This window comes from Danaus plexippus, chromosome 4 (assembly GCF_018135715.1).
Source record: "Danaus plexippus chromosome 4, MEX_DaPlex, whole genome shotgun sequence".
Lineage (NCBI taxonomy): Eukaryota > Metazoa > Arthropoda > Insecta > Lepidoptera > Nymphalidae > Danaus > Danaus plexippus.
This window is the reverse complement of record NC_083538.1, coordinates 1942199-1960124: the sequence shown is the minus strand read 5'-3', so window position 1 is coordinate 1960124 and position 17926 is coordinate 1942199. Positions and strand designations below refer to the sequence as shown.

The 17926-nt window shown below is 32.2% G+C and overlaps 4 protein-coding genes across 4 annotated transcripts; 3 read left to right on the top strand and 1 right to left on the bottom strand.

Moving 5' to 3' along the window:
* On the top strand, positions 1-4031 carry LOC116768505 (solute carrier family 22 member 3-like). Its single transcript, XM_061526335.1, has 7 exons — positions 1-288; positions 860-1055; positions 1206-1306; positions 1919-2070; positions 2211-2837; positions 2912-3093; positions 3622-4031. Exons 1-7 carry the CDS (start codon positions 134-136, stop codon positions 3814-3816), a joined length of 1608 nt encoding a protein of 535 aa, XP_061382319.1. The 5' UTR covers positions 1-133; the 3' UTR covers positions 3817-4031.
* Positions 4032-4507: 476 nt separating this feature from the next.
* Positions 4508-14922, top strand: LOC116768741 (uncharacterized). The gene is made up of 9 exons (XM_032659546.2): positions 4508-6122; positions 6538-6676; positions 7575-7703; positions 8385-8588; positions 8772-8909; positions 9190-9245; positions 9878-9990; positions 10423-10477; positions 13070-14922. Exons 1-9 carry the CDS (start codon positions 4624-4626, stop codon positions 14172-14174), a joined length of 3438 nt encoding a protein of 1145 aa, XP_032515437.2. The 5' UTR covers positions 4508-4623; the 3' UTR covers positions 14175-14922.
* Positions 14923-15095: 173 nt separating this feature from the next.
* Positions 15096-16708, top strand: LOC116768798 (TLC domain-containing protein 5-like). The gene is made up of 4 exons (XM_032659636.2): positions 15096-15461; positions 15670-15898; positions 16200-16437; positions 16554-16708. The coding sequence occupies exons 1-4, from the start codon at positions 15248-15250 to the stop codon at positions 16608-16610; spliced, it is 738 nt and encodes a 245-aa protein (XP_032515527.1). The 5' UTR covers positions 15096-15247; the 3' UTR covers positions 16611-16708.
* On the bottom strand, positions 16143-17705 carry LOC116768506 (RNA-binding protein 7). Its single transcript, XM_032659246.2, has 2 exons — positions 17437-17705; positions 16143-17366 (listed from the first exon to the last, which is right to left on the bottom strand). Exons 1-2 carry the CDS (start codon positions 17521-17523, stop codon positions 16857-16859), a joined length of 597 nt encoding a protein of 198 aa, XP_032515137.2. The 5' UTR covers positions 17524-17705; the 3' UTR covers positions 16143-16856.
* Between the last annotated feature and the right edge of the window lie 221 nt (positions 17706-17926).

Here is a 17926-nt window from a genome sequence, read left to right as displayed (position 1 = left end):
ACGGGCCCACAGCGTTTCTGCTTCTCCATTAGTCCGCTATTTTGCCGTCGCGGCGTGTGTGGATTATAAAAAAAATAAGAAGGATCGTGCTGTGGCTGACATTTCATAGTGAATAAAACTTAATTAAATAACAATGAAGGATAACACAGAAGTAACAAATGTTGCAGATATATTAGAAAAATTTGGTAAATACCAAATGTTACAGTATTTCTATGCCAGTTTACCGGCTCTTGTTGTGGCTATGATTAATGTAAATTATATATTTGTGGCAGGTGAAGTGAATTATAGGTGAGTTTAAAAAATATATGTAATGTGATTTTAAATAAAAAAAAATTAAAGTTCTTTTAGAATCGACTACTTTTTGAATCTAAATGGTATTATGTATATAGGAGTATATGAACAAATATATATTGTTTGCACCGATATATTCAAATGGAATGCATATAATATGTACTAATGGTGAAGGAAGGACATAATGCAAATTGATTTATTATTAACTGAGAGGAGTTTGCATTAAAAAAAGCAATAAAGTTTGAAACTCACTTTATCTTTGCTCCTAAGTTTAAATATTTCATATTTAACATACCGATCTTAGAAAATATTAAACTTCTACCTTAATTTAAAAACTCCAAAACCAACTAATATTTGGTTCTCTGGGAGAAAAACAATATATATACATATATATATATATATATTGACGACAACATTTTTAGTCATTCGCTTAAAGCGTGTTCATTCACAAACAACTTTTAAACATACATTTAAACCCACTGTATAACATTGTTATTACAAGTAAATAAACCGCTTCCATACAAAAAGTATTTAATATCATTAATAAACATTATTATCTACATTAAAGATGTCGCGTACCAGAATGTGATTCATTAAATTCTACATACAATGTTACGTGGTGGCCAGCGAGTGTGGATGAGTGCTCCAAACCTGTCCTCAATCAGACTTTGGACGATGTATTATGTACCAACGACAGTTTTGCTGGATCCAGAGAAAAATGTACGGACTGGATATACGAGAATCATGACACTATTATATCAGAGGTGATTTATATTTACTAATTTTTTAAAATAATCTAACGATTATTCAAACCGTTTGAAATTACACTCGTCTTGCGATTGAAGTATAAATGATTCTTTTTAATATATTTTTTAAATTATAATGATTTTCTGATAAGCATAATATCATTTTAGTATGATTTAGCATGCCAACCGTGGAAGAGGACCATGGTTGGCACCATTCACAACATCGGTATGGCTTTAGCAGAAATGGCTGCCGGATGGTTAGCAGACATGTAAGCAAGTTTCATTTTTTCCATTCGAACATGGCAAGCCCGAATTTTTAAAGGAAACCTTGAAACAGAGTATATTGATAGAATATTCCTTTTTAATATATTAATATATTATTATATTAATATATCTATTTAACAGCATTGCTAATGTTTATTCTAGATGATAATTGGGTTTTTGCAAAACAGCGTCACTTTTTTAAAAACTTCCGTATAAACTATTGCAGACATAGCTCTTGAAACTAGACAATTTCCATTATTAAAAACCATTAAAACTTTTTAATTTTGTTATAATATATGGCTTAAGGGCAATCAACCTCGTTTCTCAAGCCTTCTATTTGTTTTGATTACTCTGATAGCGTAATCAAAACAAATGTATGAACGAGTGTAAGTGAATCTTAATGGAAACCAATCAAGGACGAAGCAACAAGATGTTCACTCTTATTAACTGATACAAAACGATCGATTCTTATCATATCAGCACTTTTATATTCACAATATTTAAGTAACAGATCAAAATAAACACGTCACATTTCACAAACATAGAGTTAAATATAGAGTTCAAAATAAGAGTTTAGATTAAAATAAGAACAATGTTTTTTTTAATATTCTTTTCAGTTATGGCCGTAAATTTACAACTGTTATTTGTGCTATTGGATGCATTATAGGGAATTTCAAAACCCTAGCTCCGAATTACAATACATATGTTAGCATAGAGTTCATAGAAGCACTTATTTGTGGAGGAGTTTACACGAGCGGGGGTGTCTTGAGTGAGTGCTTCATCTTTTATTCCTACCTTTTACATCGAAGATGAGACATTTCTATTTATTTTGCAAATTATTTTTTATGATGTCTTATATTTAATAATTTAACTGTCGCAAAGTTTACAAAAAATCTTTATCATTTTCAGTGCTTGAAATAGCTGGTAGTGATCAGCGATTACTGGCTGGAGTAGTATTTGCGTATGCCGTATACATGGGAGAAGCTATATTCGCATTGATTGGAATGGCAGTACCATATTGGAAATCACTCATCCAGATAATCTGTACGCCCTCTCTATTATTCTTCTTTTACTTTATTTCGATACATGAAAGCCCTAGATGGCTCATTATTAAAGACAGAATTGACGAAGCCAGAGAAATATTGAAAAATATGGTGAGGATGAACAAACTCAACGTTGATGAGGACGAATTAAATAATATTGACAACGAAAAACTTAAAGCTCTATACAGTTATGGGGACTCAACAAAAAAACAAGGCTTAAAACAAATATATCAGTGTAAAAAGTTATTGTTGTGGGTGTTAGTCTCATCCTTCTGCAGGTTTACTGTTAGTTTCGTTTATTATGGACTACTCATTAATTCTGTAGTGTTGCCAGGCGATAAATACACAAACTTCCTATTAGCAGCCGTCATGTCATTTCCAGGAGAATTGATATCTTTGTTTTTAATGAATAAAATTGGCAGAAAGTTACCGTTAATGGTCGGCTTTCTTTTATGTGGAATATCATGTGTTGCTTCTGGATACGTATCAAATGGTAAGCCTGTAGGAATAATATGATAAATATTCAATCCAAAGAGTCCTCTCTTCAACTACTAATTTCTTTTTCAGAGCACGCATGGCTGAAAATCTGCCTATTCCTTGTTGGAAAATTAGTAACAGCAGCTTGCTATACTGGCACCTTAACCTATTCCATGGAGCTGTTCCCCACGAGTGTAAGGGGATCGTTGATTGGTTTATGTACCCTGGCAGCCTGTCTCGGAAATATGTTAGCGCCGCTCACCCCACTCCTGGTAAGAAAACGTAGATTATGATATTAAGAATGTTTTAAAATGTAGCTACGACTGGAATTAGGAGTAATAAGGTGATTCAGATGTTTTTAAACTTCTGACAACTAAAAAATTATAGAAAATTTTGGAGAGAAAAATTTCAAGAATTCCGCAAATACAAAGAAATGAACTCATGTAACTGTTACGCTTCAACATAATACATATATATACATATAGTGCGTGTGAGTAATGTGTGTAATTTGTTTGAATACAAAAGTAAAAAATGTTCTTTAAAACTTTCATAAAGTTACTATAATAATACGTCTGACACCGTTTTGTAGTTTAAATAGAATTAGACGTATTTCCGGATTTACTTGCAGGATATTTAAAATTAAAATTTTCAGACTTGTTTTATATAAAAACGAAAATTAGACAAGTTACATCTTAAAGTAGGTCGTATTTAATAAACGCCCACAGCTAGTGAAAGCATTAAAATGCTTGAGGACGTAAACATACATGAAAGACAAATAATCAATAATTAATTTGTTTCAGACTCCGCTGTTGTCGTCAATACTGTTCGCCAGTTCGGCAGTTATATCAAGTGTACTCCTCATTTTCACTCCGGAGACAAAGGGCGCTCCTCTCATAGACACCATAGAACAGATTTATGATAAGTCTTTGAGCGAAAGAAAAAAACAGAATGAAAATAGTAAAGAGAACTCCGAATCTATGAATACACGGTTTTGAATGGAACAATTTTAGACAATAGCAATAATATAAACTTCCCTATTTTATTTTTGGAAGTAAGATTAAGTTTGTAACTGTCACACGACAGTTGATCCTTTTTGTAAATAATGTTAAAACATTGCAAGTTTATATTAAGACATGTGTCGTTATAATATTGTTGTGAAAAAAACACAAGGATAAAATAATAATAAAACAATTGGGAGATAAAATTACAACATTATATTTTATTAACCACAACCCTAACATAAATTCGAAAAAAATAATAAAATTCAGGAATAAAAAATATTTGAATATTTGAAGTATTATCTGATTTGATGCTTAAATTATAGTTAAATAAAAAAAGAATCTTTATTTTGTCTCTTTAACAAATATATTTTTAAGGCTACATTTAGATATTCATTTAATTAAAATATTAAAATTGTTATAACAATGTTACAACAGTATTATTTTATAATATAAAGTTTTATCACTAAATATGGGTGGGTAATAAAATAATAAAACAAAAATAGTTACAAACGCATCATAGTGTCAATATAATATCTTTGTCGACACTTATCTGACGTTAAAGATTAGCAACATTTGTCTTTACATAACCACTTGTATGAGTTAAATAATATAAACAAATCATAATTCTTATAAATTTAATATATTTATCAATTAAATGTAATTGTTGTAACATATCCTTCTTAAGTTTTTATAATAAGCGCGGTCAGATACAACGCTATGTGTGTATTCATCGATTGGTCAGGGGTGGCGTGTCTGAGCGATCATTAACCCAGTTGTGAGTCGGCGGCGCGGCAGTACACCATGCAACTACCGGAACAGCCGCCGCCTCCACTCGCTCCTCTATGGGACCGAGTGTTAAGAGCCCGAGCGTTACCCCCAGATCTAGACGTACAACTCCTGTATATAGCTATTAAAGACCGCCTGTCTCATCCCGAGTGGGAGGTTCGATTGCACGCGCTTCGAGTCCTCGCCGATTTATTACCTTTATCTGGAAACGCGTTATCATTCCCGTTCGACCAAGTCATTGATAACTTGGGTCATCCCTCTCCTAATGTAAGGAAAGCAGCGTTGGATGCGCTCAAAGTTTTCTGTTCGCATTGCGAGGACCCAGAATGCGCCGCTCGAGCGATAATAGATAAGTTTTCCTACAATAACATAAGACCGTATTCGACTGATTTTGATACCAAAATGAATATTGTTACCGGTTTGATATTATCAATACCGTCTGTTATAAGCATACTGTATAGAAGACAACCAAATTTAGACCTATTTCCAATATTACAAATAGTAGGGGAAAAACTTTTTGATAGTTTACATAAGGATGCTGCTCTCAGATCATTGATGAAATTACGAAGGATATGTGACCAACGACAGCATCTGGCACTATTTTCGCAATTAGACTCAAGAATCCAAGAGAGGTTTAATTATTTATGTGCTAATTATGATGAAGATTCAGAAGATGTTTATTATCCCACAAGAAAAAGCAACCAGCCTTTTGTTCACTTAAATAGGATTTTCAACAATCCCCATACGAGTCCCATATATCTTTCAACAGACTCAGCATCAGATGATTCCTATAGAATACCCTTCCAAAAAAACAATTATGCTAAAGTGATAATAGAAACGGAAATCAAATTTAATTCGGATACGGCTATCACAATGACAGTCTTAGAACAAAATGATACAGGGCTCGATAAAAATACAGCCAGTGAAGATGACTCTGACAGTTCTGATCGCGTAATGTTAAGGTACAGTGACGAAGACTCGGAAGAAGATTCTGATGTTGTTATAAAAAAAGTGCGTTTTGGTGGTGAGAGTATCAAAATCAGGACTCCAGACAGTGACAACTTAATTAACAGCGAAGAAGACATCAATCACAATATAACAGGAAATGCATCAAGTAAACCAAACATAGAAAAGCAAAAGCCAGAGGCGGCTATAAATAATAAAACGAGTGATATACAAGAACGAAAAGATCGCATGAATTCCAAGAGAAGTGGTATCCCACTACCGGTTATATCTAATAAATCACAAAAGAAAAACACACAAAACAATAGAGTTAAGGAGAAATCTAAATCCCTCAGTGAATTGTATGACTATTTTAGCAACAAAAATGGTTTGGATGGTAAAGTAAAAGAAAAATCAGGTTTCGCATTAACCTTGACGGAAGTTAGATCTCCAGAGAAATTGCAAAGTCCAGTTGAGACGCACAGAGAAATAGAAGTTATTCACAACTTACAGAGAAGTCCAACTCCGTCTCCGCGTAGAAATCACGCTCGTGTGAGTTTTACTCGCGATGGGTATGTGAATATTTTTTAAATATACAAAATTTTATGATATGGACAAAATGTGTTTGAAATCTCATCATTCACGTATTGTTTTTTTTTTATTAAATCTTATTATCATTTTATTGTTACCCACTGGTACTTTTTATTAAAATCAAAAAAAACGTCGAGTCTGGGGAATTCCTTAGACTACGGCTGGGATCAATAAGCATGCTTGTAACATGCGTTCTACTTAAAGTAAATACTCCATAGAAAACTATCTGAACTGTAAATCATATTAAATACTACTAACGAATTATAAATACCTATGTATGCAATTTTTTACGATAATTCAACCATATTTCAAGTTTAATGTCTAAACAAATTCATTGGGTTTGGATAGCTTACGGACGTTTATATTTTGCTCATATAATATCTATATATATACCAGGTTTGTCATGAATCTGCTAGCAACTGCTCCAGACTTTGAGTTGTTATCGCCGCGGCCGCTATCGTTGCTAAGAAGACACTACGACTGGGAGGATCTGAACATACTCCCTCGACATACCATCGATCAGTTACATAATACGGTAAAATTAAAATCGTTTCACATACATATTTAATAAATTTCTGTACTAAAACATCTGATTCTAATTTCAATATAAGTAATGTTAGTTTTCATTGATTTATATAAAAGTGCCTGGTCATTGACTGCCCTTATTAAATTCTTATATGGCAAGCGAAATAAAATATAAGTTACAACAACATGTTATTTTGTAATTTCATAAATATACCAAAGGAATAACTATGAAATGCCACTAAAAGGTTTAATCTAATAACCTACTTCGGTTAACATTAGCATTTCTCCCTTAATTATATTTTACCTTGGGTCTGATGAATATGTAAAGCAATCCAAACCATGACCTCTATTCCACTGTTAGGACCAAAACCGTTTTACACAAAAATAAAATCCGTACGATAGCCCAAGATTTTCTGATAACAGACAAAAAACAACATTGACCTAATTTTCTATAATTGAAACAGACTGTTTAATGAATTTTCTATTGTTTTTGTGTTAAACTTTCACATATATACTTATATTAAGGCTCAGTGCATACACCTACACACTCATTGTATGTTTCGTATATATTTATTATCAATCTTGTGTTTGCATTACCATTTTTAATAAACAACTTCAAAAAAGTTGATATGTTCATGTAATATGTTTTTGCTTTCGTGATTCTCTTACAAAAATATTATATATAAAGTTAATGAAGTATTAGATATTCTATCGATTGTTTTTCACGATGATGAAGTTCTTTACTGCACCCTTAGTCCTTAACACCACATCAGTAAAACGTCATACGGCATACGGAAAGTTTTAAGTTTTCTACATAGAAAACTGAAAACTTTGTATCATAGTTTTTAATTCAACTATCATCAATTTCATTCTATTCAGCAATAATGCGTAAGTTTTAAATTTAACAGGAAAACTGGATAGCTGCTGTGAAAGCTACAGATCAACTCCACAGCACGTTGTTGAATGAAGAAAATGTGAAAAGAGTAGAGCCAGCGGCTATGTCATTGGTACAACACATGTGGGCGCTAACTGACGAGGTATGGTATAAAATTTATCAACTATTTATGTAATAAATAACTAATTATATAACCGGAAGATGATAGCGCAACTAGAATTGAACGTGTAATACACCACTTATATGGATATAGCGTATGATAATTTGATTAGTACATAAAAATAATGTACCATGCAGGGCTCTAGACGTGTTACTAAAACGAACAAAAATACATATGTTTTTTAATCTTTTTATATTAAGAATACAAACCTACTTGCATTTTTTTTTATTCTTTATTCTTACTCTGTAACATTCGTAAGTTTAAAATTGTCAGCTGTTTAGTTTCTGTCCCATATATTTAACACTCAAAACTTAACTCGTGAATAAATAGGTACAGGTAAATGTAATTAAAATTGCTGCTTGTATTTGTCAGATAAACGCAATTCACTAATGTTTAAGGCTTATCATATAAGCTACATGTACTTAATTTTTTCCATATTTGTCTATTTGTTTTCCTGTTTGTTACGGCTAATCTCTGAAACTGCTAGACAGATTTGGTAGAAATTTTACAGGCATTACAGGCAGCTTGTGTAGTGTTAGGTAACCTCGTTGGCTTTTAGAATATATTTTTATTTTTATTAACGTAAACAATAAAACAATGACTATTTCATCTGTCTGAGGTGACGAGGCAGCTAGTCTTATCTATAATTTCAATATTACTAAGGTGCCAGCATCCCGTGCTCCAGCAGAGGGCGCTATATGCGCGGTAGTACGCTCAGCTAGTTCCGACTGTATAAGAATGATACTACCCTCACTAATATCCAGACTCTCAAAAGAAACCCCACCAGCGGCTCTCCCACATGCGCTGTTACAACGTATAGCCCTTCATCATTTGGTGGAACTGATATTTGAACCTGACATTTTTGAGGTGATAACAATATTTTAATGTTGTTTCTTATAATAATCAAATTTAAAAGATTCTAATTTTGTCAATTCTGTATCAACAAACAAACACCCTATATACACATTAAGCTTCCTTATGAACCAGTATAATTTTTATGTATATATAAAATAATGGAAAAATGCCTTATAAATTTGATATTTGTAACAGGAATCAAACATTAACAATACAGAAGAGAGTCAGATACGTGCGGCGTTGTGTCTGTCACGAGCGGCCGGGCCGGCGGCAGTTCTGGCAGCTGTTAGAAGAAAACTAACAGCATCCGAACGTGATGCCTTTTGTAATAAGGTTGTATATATATATATTTATACCTATAATTCTTTTAATTACAATCGATAAAATTTTTATGATTAATATCCAAACGAATAGTAATATTATGTGAAAGTTTAATCCTTTTTAGTTCTATCCTATAAATAACAGTTCGATATAAAATTAATTCTTTCATTTGTTTACATGAACAATACTGTAGATGTTAAATATGTACATAATAACAAACCAACATACTTACAACTTATTATATAGATAAGAAAAAAACTATGAAAATTTTGAAAAATATCGATTTTTTCAGCTTCGGGAGCGGTTAAATAAACCCGCGGATAACGTCAGGACGAACCACGAAGCGAGGTTAGTGTTTATGAAGGAATATAGAATTACACAAACAAGAAAAGTCCTTTTGACTGGCTAAGATTTTATAAGAAATCACAAAACATATTAAGGGATGATTACTTTGATTTCAAGATATAAAATTGTAATGAAATTGTTATAGCAAATATCTTTTATATATAAAATTGCCTTGATCTAATGTATGACTATTAATATGCTTTGATATATTTAAAACTATCTCTAGCTAAGCTTTAAATGGTTTCCAAATATTATTTTAATCTAACATTACAAGCACAATAATAATTTTTTGAATAGTTTTTTTAGTTTTTTAAATAATTAATATCGTTAGTGACTAACTATTTTGAAGGTCTTATTGTGGTATAACATGTACATAAGTAAGCTTTATGTAAAAACAGTACATCACTATACCTTTTTCACAAGTTTTCACGGGTTAATTAACACAGATATTCCCAGTTTATCCTTACATAACGTTGATACTATTTAGCGTGAAAGTTTATGAATAAAGTAAAAAACTTCCTATCCTTAGTTTGATAACGAAAACTCTTACTGCTGTTTAATATATTCTGAAGTTAACGTCAAACACAAACTGACAAAACATTTAAAGATATATAATAATTTTAAAATATATTTAGAACATCACATCTACCTGTGCCGACACGTCGGAGGGCGCGTTCGACTCCCCCCGCGGCACCTCCGCCCCGTCCTCGGAGGCTTCGCCCTTTGCCTGACTCAGCTCCCTTACCTGGTAGCCTCTCATATTATATAAATATAATATCATTAAAGTGCAGTTTTTCTACCTAAAATTTTTCATTAAATCTAGATTTGTCGAATTATTATATACTTATATATTTTAAAATGACAGATTCATCAATACTGACGTGGTATTAATGTTACTTCTTGTTATAATGAGTTCAAAGACTTTCGCGAGTATTCATTTTACTGAAACTAATATTTTCGGATTACTACTGCAAAGTAATCGACAATTCGCGTCGGTTGTAAGTAGTTTTAAAATAATAAAATAAGGCGTAGTAATTCGAAAATATTAGTTTCATTTACTATTTGTTAGAAAGAATATAACAAATTAAATAACGTCTCAACAACATTCGGATTTAACACCGCCTTACTTTACTATTAACATCAGTATGCAATATTTTTATTTTTTTTATATTTTTCCTAGGTATCTCGCCACCAGCAAGAGATATTGTACTGGAACCCTTTGTTGCGGTTCATCGGTAAGTTAAGTTTTTAGACTCTATCACAAAATAATCACATCACTATTAGTTTTTTTTTATGAAATTAATATATAAATAGAGCATTATAATATTTTGACAATCGATTTAATAACCAAGAAAGACGAAAGATCCATAGAAAAAAGTTCCATAAAGAAAAACGGAAGAACAAATATATTTTTATATGAATATCATTTCACACATATTTTAGATATTTTTTACATTAACAATAAAAATTTTAAACTATAGGAAAATAATATTGCCATAGTTTTTATAATATTAGTTTGAATTAATAATACATATATATATGCAAACGAAAGAAGCCAACTACAATAGCGGTTTTATCGTTAGGTTCATGTATATACTTTGTTAACATTTCCATTGCTTGCACAGGTTTTATAAAATCCTTACTTAAATCTTTAAAAAAACCCTAGTATTTCATAAGTATTTCGTAATACAAAAAAAGTGATGAAATATCTTAAATCTATTACAAAACAATCAAATATAAGCAAAGAAACGTCTGGACAAATGTTTACTCAAGGATATAAATTAAACATCATTTTATAACCACTGTTTAGAATATGAAAGACGACGTCGAACAAAACATTAGCATTGATAATTATTTGCATAAATAATCGTTCGGGCTCTTAGACAATTAATTACTAGGCTCTAATTATTATATTATTTGTATAACACTATAAGATTAAGATATTACTCTATAAATAGGAAGCGGATTGAAGTAACCAAGCAAACGTTATTTTTTTTTTTTATCTTAAATAAATTTAAATTGGCAAAACTATTTAGCCTGTTAGTTTGATCGTAGCTTAGGGTATGTTTTATCCTCAATAGATATTATGCTTTAATCTGAAAGAAAAAACTATTAACTCTTAGTTTGTAGTGTGTTAATGTACAAACTAAGGGTAGGTAGGCTTAGTAAACATCACGCAGGGGTTGAAAACATGTTTTACTTTGTACTATCCTCGTAAGCAAACAATGGAAATTGCAAATTGCCGCCAATTATTTAGCAAACAAGTTTATAATTACGAATTAAAGCATCAGTGCATTTAATTAAGTCTATTTTTAATTATACAAATAAACTTAAATTTCCAATTCACACAACTAATTTACATTGATTATCACAGCAGCAGTGAATAAAACAACGAGTCCAAAATAGGAGCCTCGCACCTGAGATGCATTTACAGAAATATACACTTGAATAAGATGCAATTGATATTATTTTGTTAATGTTTATGGAATAATGATTCTTATTTAATTTAAAATAGAGTATATCATATTTCTGCTTATATATTATAGTTATTGCATGTTGAATATATTTATCTTTAATTCGCTCAGTAATCAGACGAAAGTTACTGATTTGTATGTATAGATATCATGGAGCTTTTTATTTACTTTCATAGTCAAACTAGCGGAAAATTTGCAATCGTCTTCGAAAATACCACTAGAGAACGGATGGAAACTTCAAAGTTAAAATGCCTTTTTAAAAATATCACCGGACGGAGTATAATATAATATATATGTAAAATGTATAGCAAAACATCTTTAGTTTTAATTTGTATTAACTCACAAAGTGAACTGTATATATGATGTCTTTTAGATTGTTTTTATATATTATTAAACACCTTGTGACACACGTTGTAGCGTCTCTGACAAGTTTTTAAATGTCGTCCACATTAATCTGCCTTTATTCCCAATGAGATATTGATTTTAGCTTCTAAACGTGAATCATTTTCGTCGAACGACCTCGCCTTGCAAGTTCCGGGATTTCGTCACCCTTTTCAATTTCACAAACAACTAATTTCTTTGAACCATTCCATACATTAGCCATATTAATCAGAACGCCAAATTATAATAAGTTGTTTTAAACCGGCGTATCGTAGCAACGTGAATAGCTCTTGTACACAATACATCACAGGATCTGACGCCACTTGTGTTTATATTTTAGGTCAATGGGTCGATAACTAGTTGTTATTTCTATGAAACAAACTGCCCTGATATATGGACGTGTTTCAATTACACATTTAAGGGACTAAAGTTCGATGGCACCAACTAAAGCGGGGTTAAGTGACTGTTACCGATACATATATAGCGTGTACATTGTAACCCACATTCAAACGAAATTACATACTTTAGACGATCCACATCGTTTACAGCCGATACAAATTTGTTACTTAATATGTATAGCTTTTAAAATACCATATTTCAAACAGTGAAATAAAGTCGCGATAATAAAATGAAAAACAATTTTTTTTTTGTACTTTCACTACTTACTTATTCAGTCGGTGTGTAGGTAGGAGGGTATTAACATAATATAGGGGGTTGGGTTCATCAACACAAGTAGAAGTAGATTGCGTTAGATACAAAGGTCGTTTAGTGTGAGGCGTTGGGTCGGCAGTTAGACGTCCGCCTCGGTGGCATGCAGTGGCTATGGTGTTGCGAACGCGCCGGCGCTGTCCAACCCGCACCGGTAAAAACGCCAGATCTCGTTGCAGATTTGCCTTGCCACACTAGGTACTTAACCCCAAACTCTTTAACATTCACATTCGATAATCTATTAAACGTTATTTCCAATTACAGAGATTCGGGCAATAACGAAGAGAAGCAAGAAAAAGAAGAAACTGAAAATGAAAATGAAAAAGAAACCGAAAAACTATTTACAACTGAAACTGGTAATGATAAAAATGAAGAAGAGAATGTACAGCGATCTCGGACACCCTCGATACAGATTGAAGATATTTCTGAAAAGTCTATTGCATCTTCAGAGACAGCTGCGGAAACATCGTCTGTTAAATCCATAATAAAAGAAACTCAAGAAAATTCTCATCATGATACTGAGCGGAGTCCAGAAACTAAATCAGCAAGTGCAAAATCATCACCAGGAGCAACAACTCCATCCAAAAACAGCGTTACATCAAATATTTCCTCAGCTTCGATGAGATCTCAGAATGCCACACCGGAACCACCAAGTCTAGTAATAGAAAAGCCACCCGACCGTGACGTTCGTACCTCCTTAGCAGAATGCATGATACCAGCGCGGCATGAGGACTGGGAAACGATAGTGTCAAGTCTTATTGAAACCGAAAGACTGGCAAAAGACGAAATCGCCAGAGCTCCAGCCGCTAGCTGGAGGGCAGCGACTCGCAGTGTCGCTGCTCACGTTCGATCATTAAGATCCAGAGTGGCTAGAGCCGCTTGTTCAACAATGGGTGCTTTATTTGAGAATCGAGGAAGATGTCTAGATCCAGAGTTGGAAGAAGCCACCAGTGCTTTATTGGAAAGATGTGCTGATGTTAATCGGTTTCTCAGAGCCGACGCAACCACGGCGCTTGGACGAGTCGCTTGTGGTGGCAATTGTGCTCGTGCTGGCGTAGCGCTCGTTAGAAGAGGGGCTTCTCACAGAGCCGGACCAGTACGCGCTGCAGCTGCACAAGCACTCACAAAACTAGTTAGACAACAAGGCTCCTCTCGTATACTAGATCTACCCATAGAACCTCGTGTTGTAATTTTGCGTGCTGCTGGAGAATTGCTAGGAGATGCAAGTCCTGAAGCCCGGTTACATGCAAAGCACCTCTGTCTCGCACTTTCAGAAGATGTGCGTTTCCGGCAAATGCTAAAGGACGCTATGCCACTCAGCCGATATCGAGCGATAGAAAAATATGTAGATAAATTGCGTTGCCGGTAACTTATCTAAATTTTGCTATATTTAAATTTACTTTATTTTTGTTTTGTTGTATATTGTGAGATTAAGCTTGTGGATGTAAAATTTACGTTGAACGCGAATGCCCTAAGGAATATTTCCATAAAAATATTTTAAGGAAATCTTCTTGTCTAAAAGTAATATGTATACAATGTAGTATTTATATACAGATTACATAAATTGAATAGGTAATAACTTTTTATTAAAAACTGACTGAACTGAAGCAAAATATTTTTACTTAAAATATATATATGTTTGTGAGGTATAATAAGTACATTCTTTTTTTTTACACTTTTTATATCTGAAAAAGATTTCGAAGTTTTCATTATAAACAATAAATATTAACCATGTATTTTTTATTACCTGTCTTATTATTAGCAAATGAGACAAATGGATGCTGGATCATTTATCGCTAAATGTATAAAATACTAGTTAATTATAACCTGATGACAGGATATTTTTATAACAAAAGATAATCAAGTAATTACAGATTATATGACCATTTCTTTCGTATATAATAATTCAAAAATGGTATTAATTTATAAAATGTTATAAGTATATTATATAAAACTGCACTACTAATTACGTGTACGTAAATACATTGATGTTTTATATGTGAATAGTAAGAAATTATTTGGATAAATAATATTTGTTATCCTCCATAGTGAGAGATTTTTATAAATCAAGTTTGTCTACATTTGTTCGTTGTCATTCAATAAATGTATGTAGATAATTCGTTGTTTTATATTTTTATGTCCCATAGAATGAAACTAATGATATCATACTTAGGGTACTTAAAATTATTGTTAGAGTTAAAACGATGAGCCAATATATCTTAAAAATTATTTAATTTCTATAATTCACCTTTTATTTAAGACCTTTTTTGTCAGCCATTTATAAAAGTTGATTGACATTAAATTTTGTAATCAAATAGAAAATATAACAGTCGATGAACAAATAAAACTAACATCATGCTAAATGGATCCCAAATATGTATTTAATTAAAATGAAAGCCATGATCTTTGTTTTTATCAATATTTAACTCCTAATTTAGCTATATGGGGCTCCAACATGAGCTATCGACGACTTCGTTGCTCAAACTCTGCTCATTTATCTTTTGGGGTTGGTCGTATCTATGCTGTGCTCATAACGCGCCAGAGAAAAATCCGGAATGGTCCTCCAGGGTGATTACCCTACTTCATGGCAGTGTAGCAACTGTGGCTGGACTGTGGCAATGTGGTTTGACAACTATTACGAAACATTCTCTCACGTGTAAGTTATGTTATATATTTATATTATTAAATGAAAATCATTAACACCCAATATTAAGAGCCTGGTTTTAAATAAAATATGTTTAGCTTTTTCCATTTTCATTTAGATACATATATTTTTAAGTATGAAACTCGTTGAATAGGATTTTCTTTTAAAAATCATATATATACCTATTATTGAAAACAACAGTGAAAATAATGTCTTTCAGCAAAAATAACGGTAGCTCATTACGCCCTAATGCTTTGGTCGTGGGGTTACTTCGCATTTGACTTGGTGTGGTGCCTTATATACTGGTCGAATAGCTACGTCATACTCTGCCATCATTTGACTGCTTTGATAGGGGTCAATATTTACATGACCAAGGACTATACGGGATGTACGTTCGCCTGCACGCTGGCGCTGATGGAGGTCACCAATCCACTTTTGCAAACGCGATGGTTTGTTGCTAAATATATTTTACAAACGTCGTTCTTTTAATACTACGTCATTATATGATATTAGTTTTATCTAAAGCAAAAAGTCATTCGGTTTTTAAAAATGTGTGTATAGAATTAACTGATTAATACACTATTGTTCTAAAAAAACTTTACTTAGCAACGAGAATTTCAAGGTGTTTTTTTTTTATAAGGTCATGGTTTATACTCACAGGTTTTATGGTAACTTGATTAATAACTAAATATATGTAATATATAAAATAGATTTATTATCAGTTTATTATTTGTTCTAAAAACATTACAGGCTTCTGCGTAATGAAGGTTATGGTCAAACGATGCCATTTTACATAATTGAGATGATATATTTGTTGATGTTTGTGTCTCTAAGAGGGCCGTTCTGCACATATCTCATATTCAAAATCCTTAAATCAGACATATTGGATACAGATGAGAAGATAGTATCAGTAGTACTATATCTGGTGTCCCTAGAATTGATCTATGAAATACTTAGCTACGTTATGTACAAGTATAAAAATAAAATAGTAAGTACACTTGTAAAATTCAATACACAATAATGTACATTCATAATCTAAATTCTGAATGCTATGATACAGATAATATAAAAATTATATGTTTGTTTTTTTATTTTATATTACAGGACACATTCCGGGGATTAGCTAATGAACTAGGTGTAGTATTAAATTATATGCCATAAAAGATTTTTATAAAAAACAATGTTTACAATTTAAGTAAATAAAACTCTTTTCAATATACTGTTTTGGGATTTCCCTAATTTTTGATGTGAACATATTATGTTATTTGGAAAAGTAGGTTTAAAATAGAAAGTATATATATGCAAATATTAAAAATATTTTCATATATTGCAATAAAAGTCTATCAAAGTGTTTTAACTAGGAATACAGATAATTGCTATATTAAATTAGATGTTAGATCCTAATAGTTAATCGCGCCTCCTCGTCCTATGGGCCCGTCTTTCTCTCCAATGGCTTGTTTTAACTCTGTTATAATTGTCATGGCCGTCTCTAGGTCTGTAGTCGTCGCGATTATGAAATTTCTCTTTAGACCTATATGGATGGTGTCGGTTAGACCAATTACCCTGCAAACTAGCAACTACAAGTTTGTCACTCATGTCTTGTCTCTGTGTGGGTAAGTGGACCGGTTGGGGATTTTCCTCCTTAAGCTTATCAGTCATATCAGTGAACTGTTGTGTTACACTCGATTGAGCATTAAAGTCGAGACTGGCTTCAGGGCCATAGCATCTAATTGGTGGTGGCAATAACGCCATTCGACCTCTATTCTGTAGAAGCAGAGTTCTATGAAACAGTGCTGTGCCACGGAATAGGTTAATGGCATATGGCACGGATACTTCATGGCAGTATGTTATAAAAGCGAAATTCTTTTGTCTACCATCTTTGTCTTTTGGTATTATAACCTTCTCTACTGGACCTGCCTGAAAGAAAGGTAAATGGTACAAAAAAATATTCAATGGATAAATCAGTTATGTTTTCAGTCGTCCTTACTTGAACAAATAACTCATAAAGAAGTTCTTCGGTCACTTGTTCCGATAAATTTCCACACCAAACAGTCTTGTTGGCCTCTTCGATCATTTTTATTTACGTTTATCTGGAAAACGGCAGACGAAATTGCCTTTTGTTTAAATTTCAAGTATATTAATACCATGCAGGAGGTATCTGTATTTAAAACAATTTTTATCACGTTTTAAAACCTAAAACTTTTAATAATTTTATTGTTGACTAAAACAAAATTGTCAATTGACATATGACAGCTCGAAATTCCACTTTCCAGTAATAGACTTCCTGTAGCCATATATTTGTTTGACAAATAATATATCTGTCTATTATCCTTATCAATATTTTTATATTATCAAATAACAAAAGACACTATACTGGTATTAAAATAGCAATTTAAATTTAAAAATTAAGGGTTTTTATTGAAAAAATATTTATACTGAAAATATTTAAGTTTGCTTTTAATGGTAATTGAAAAATA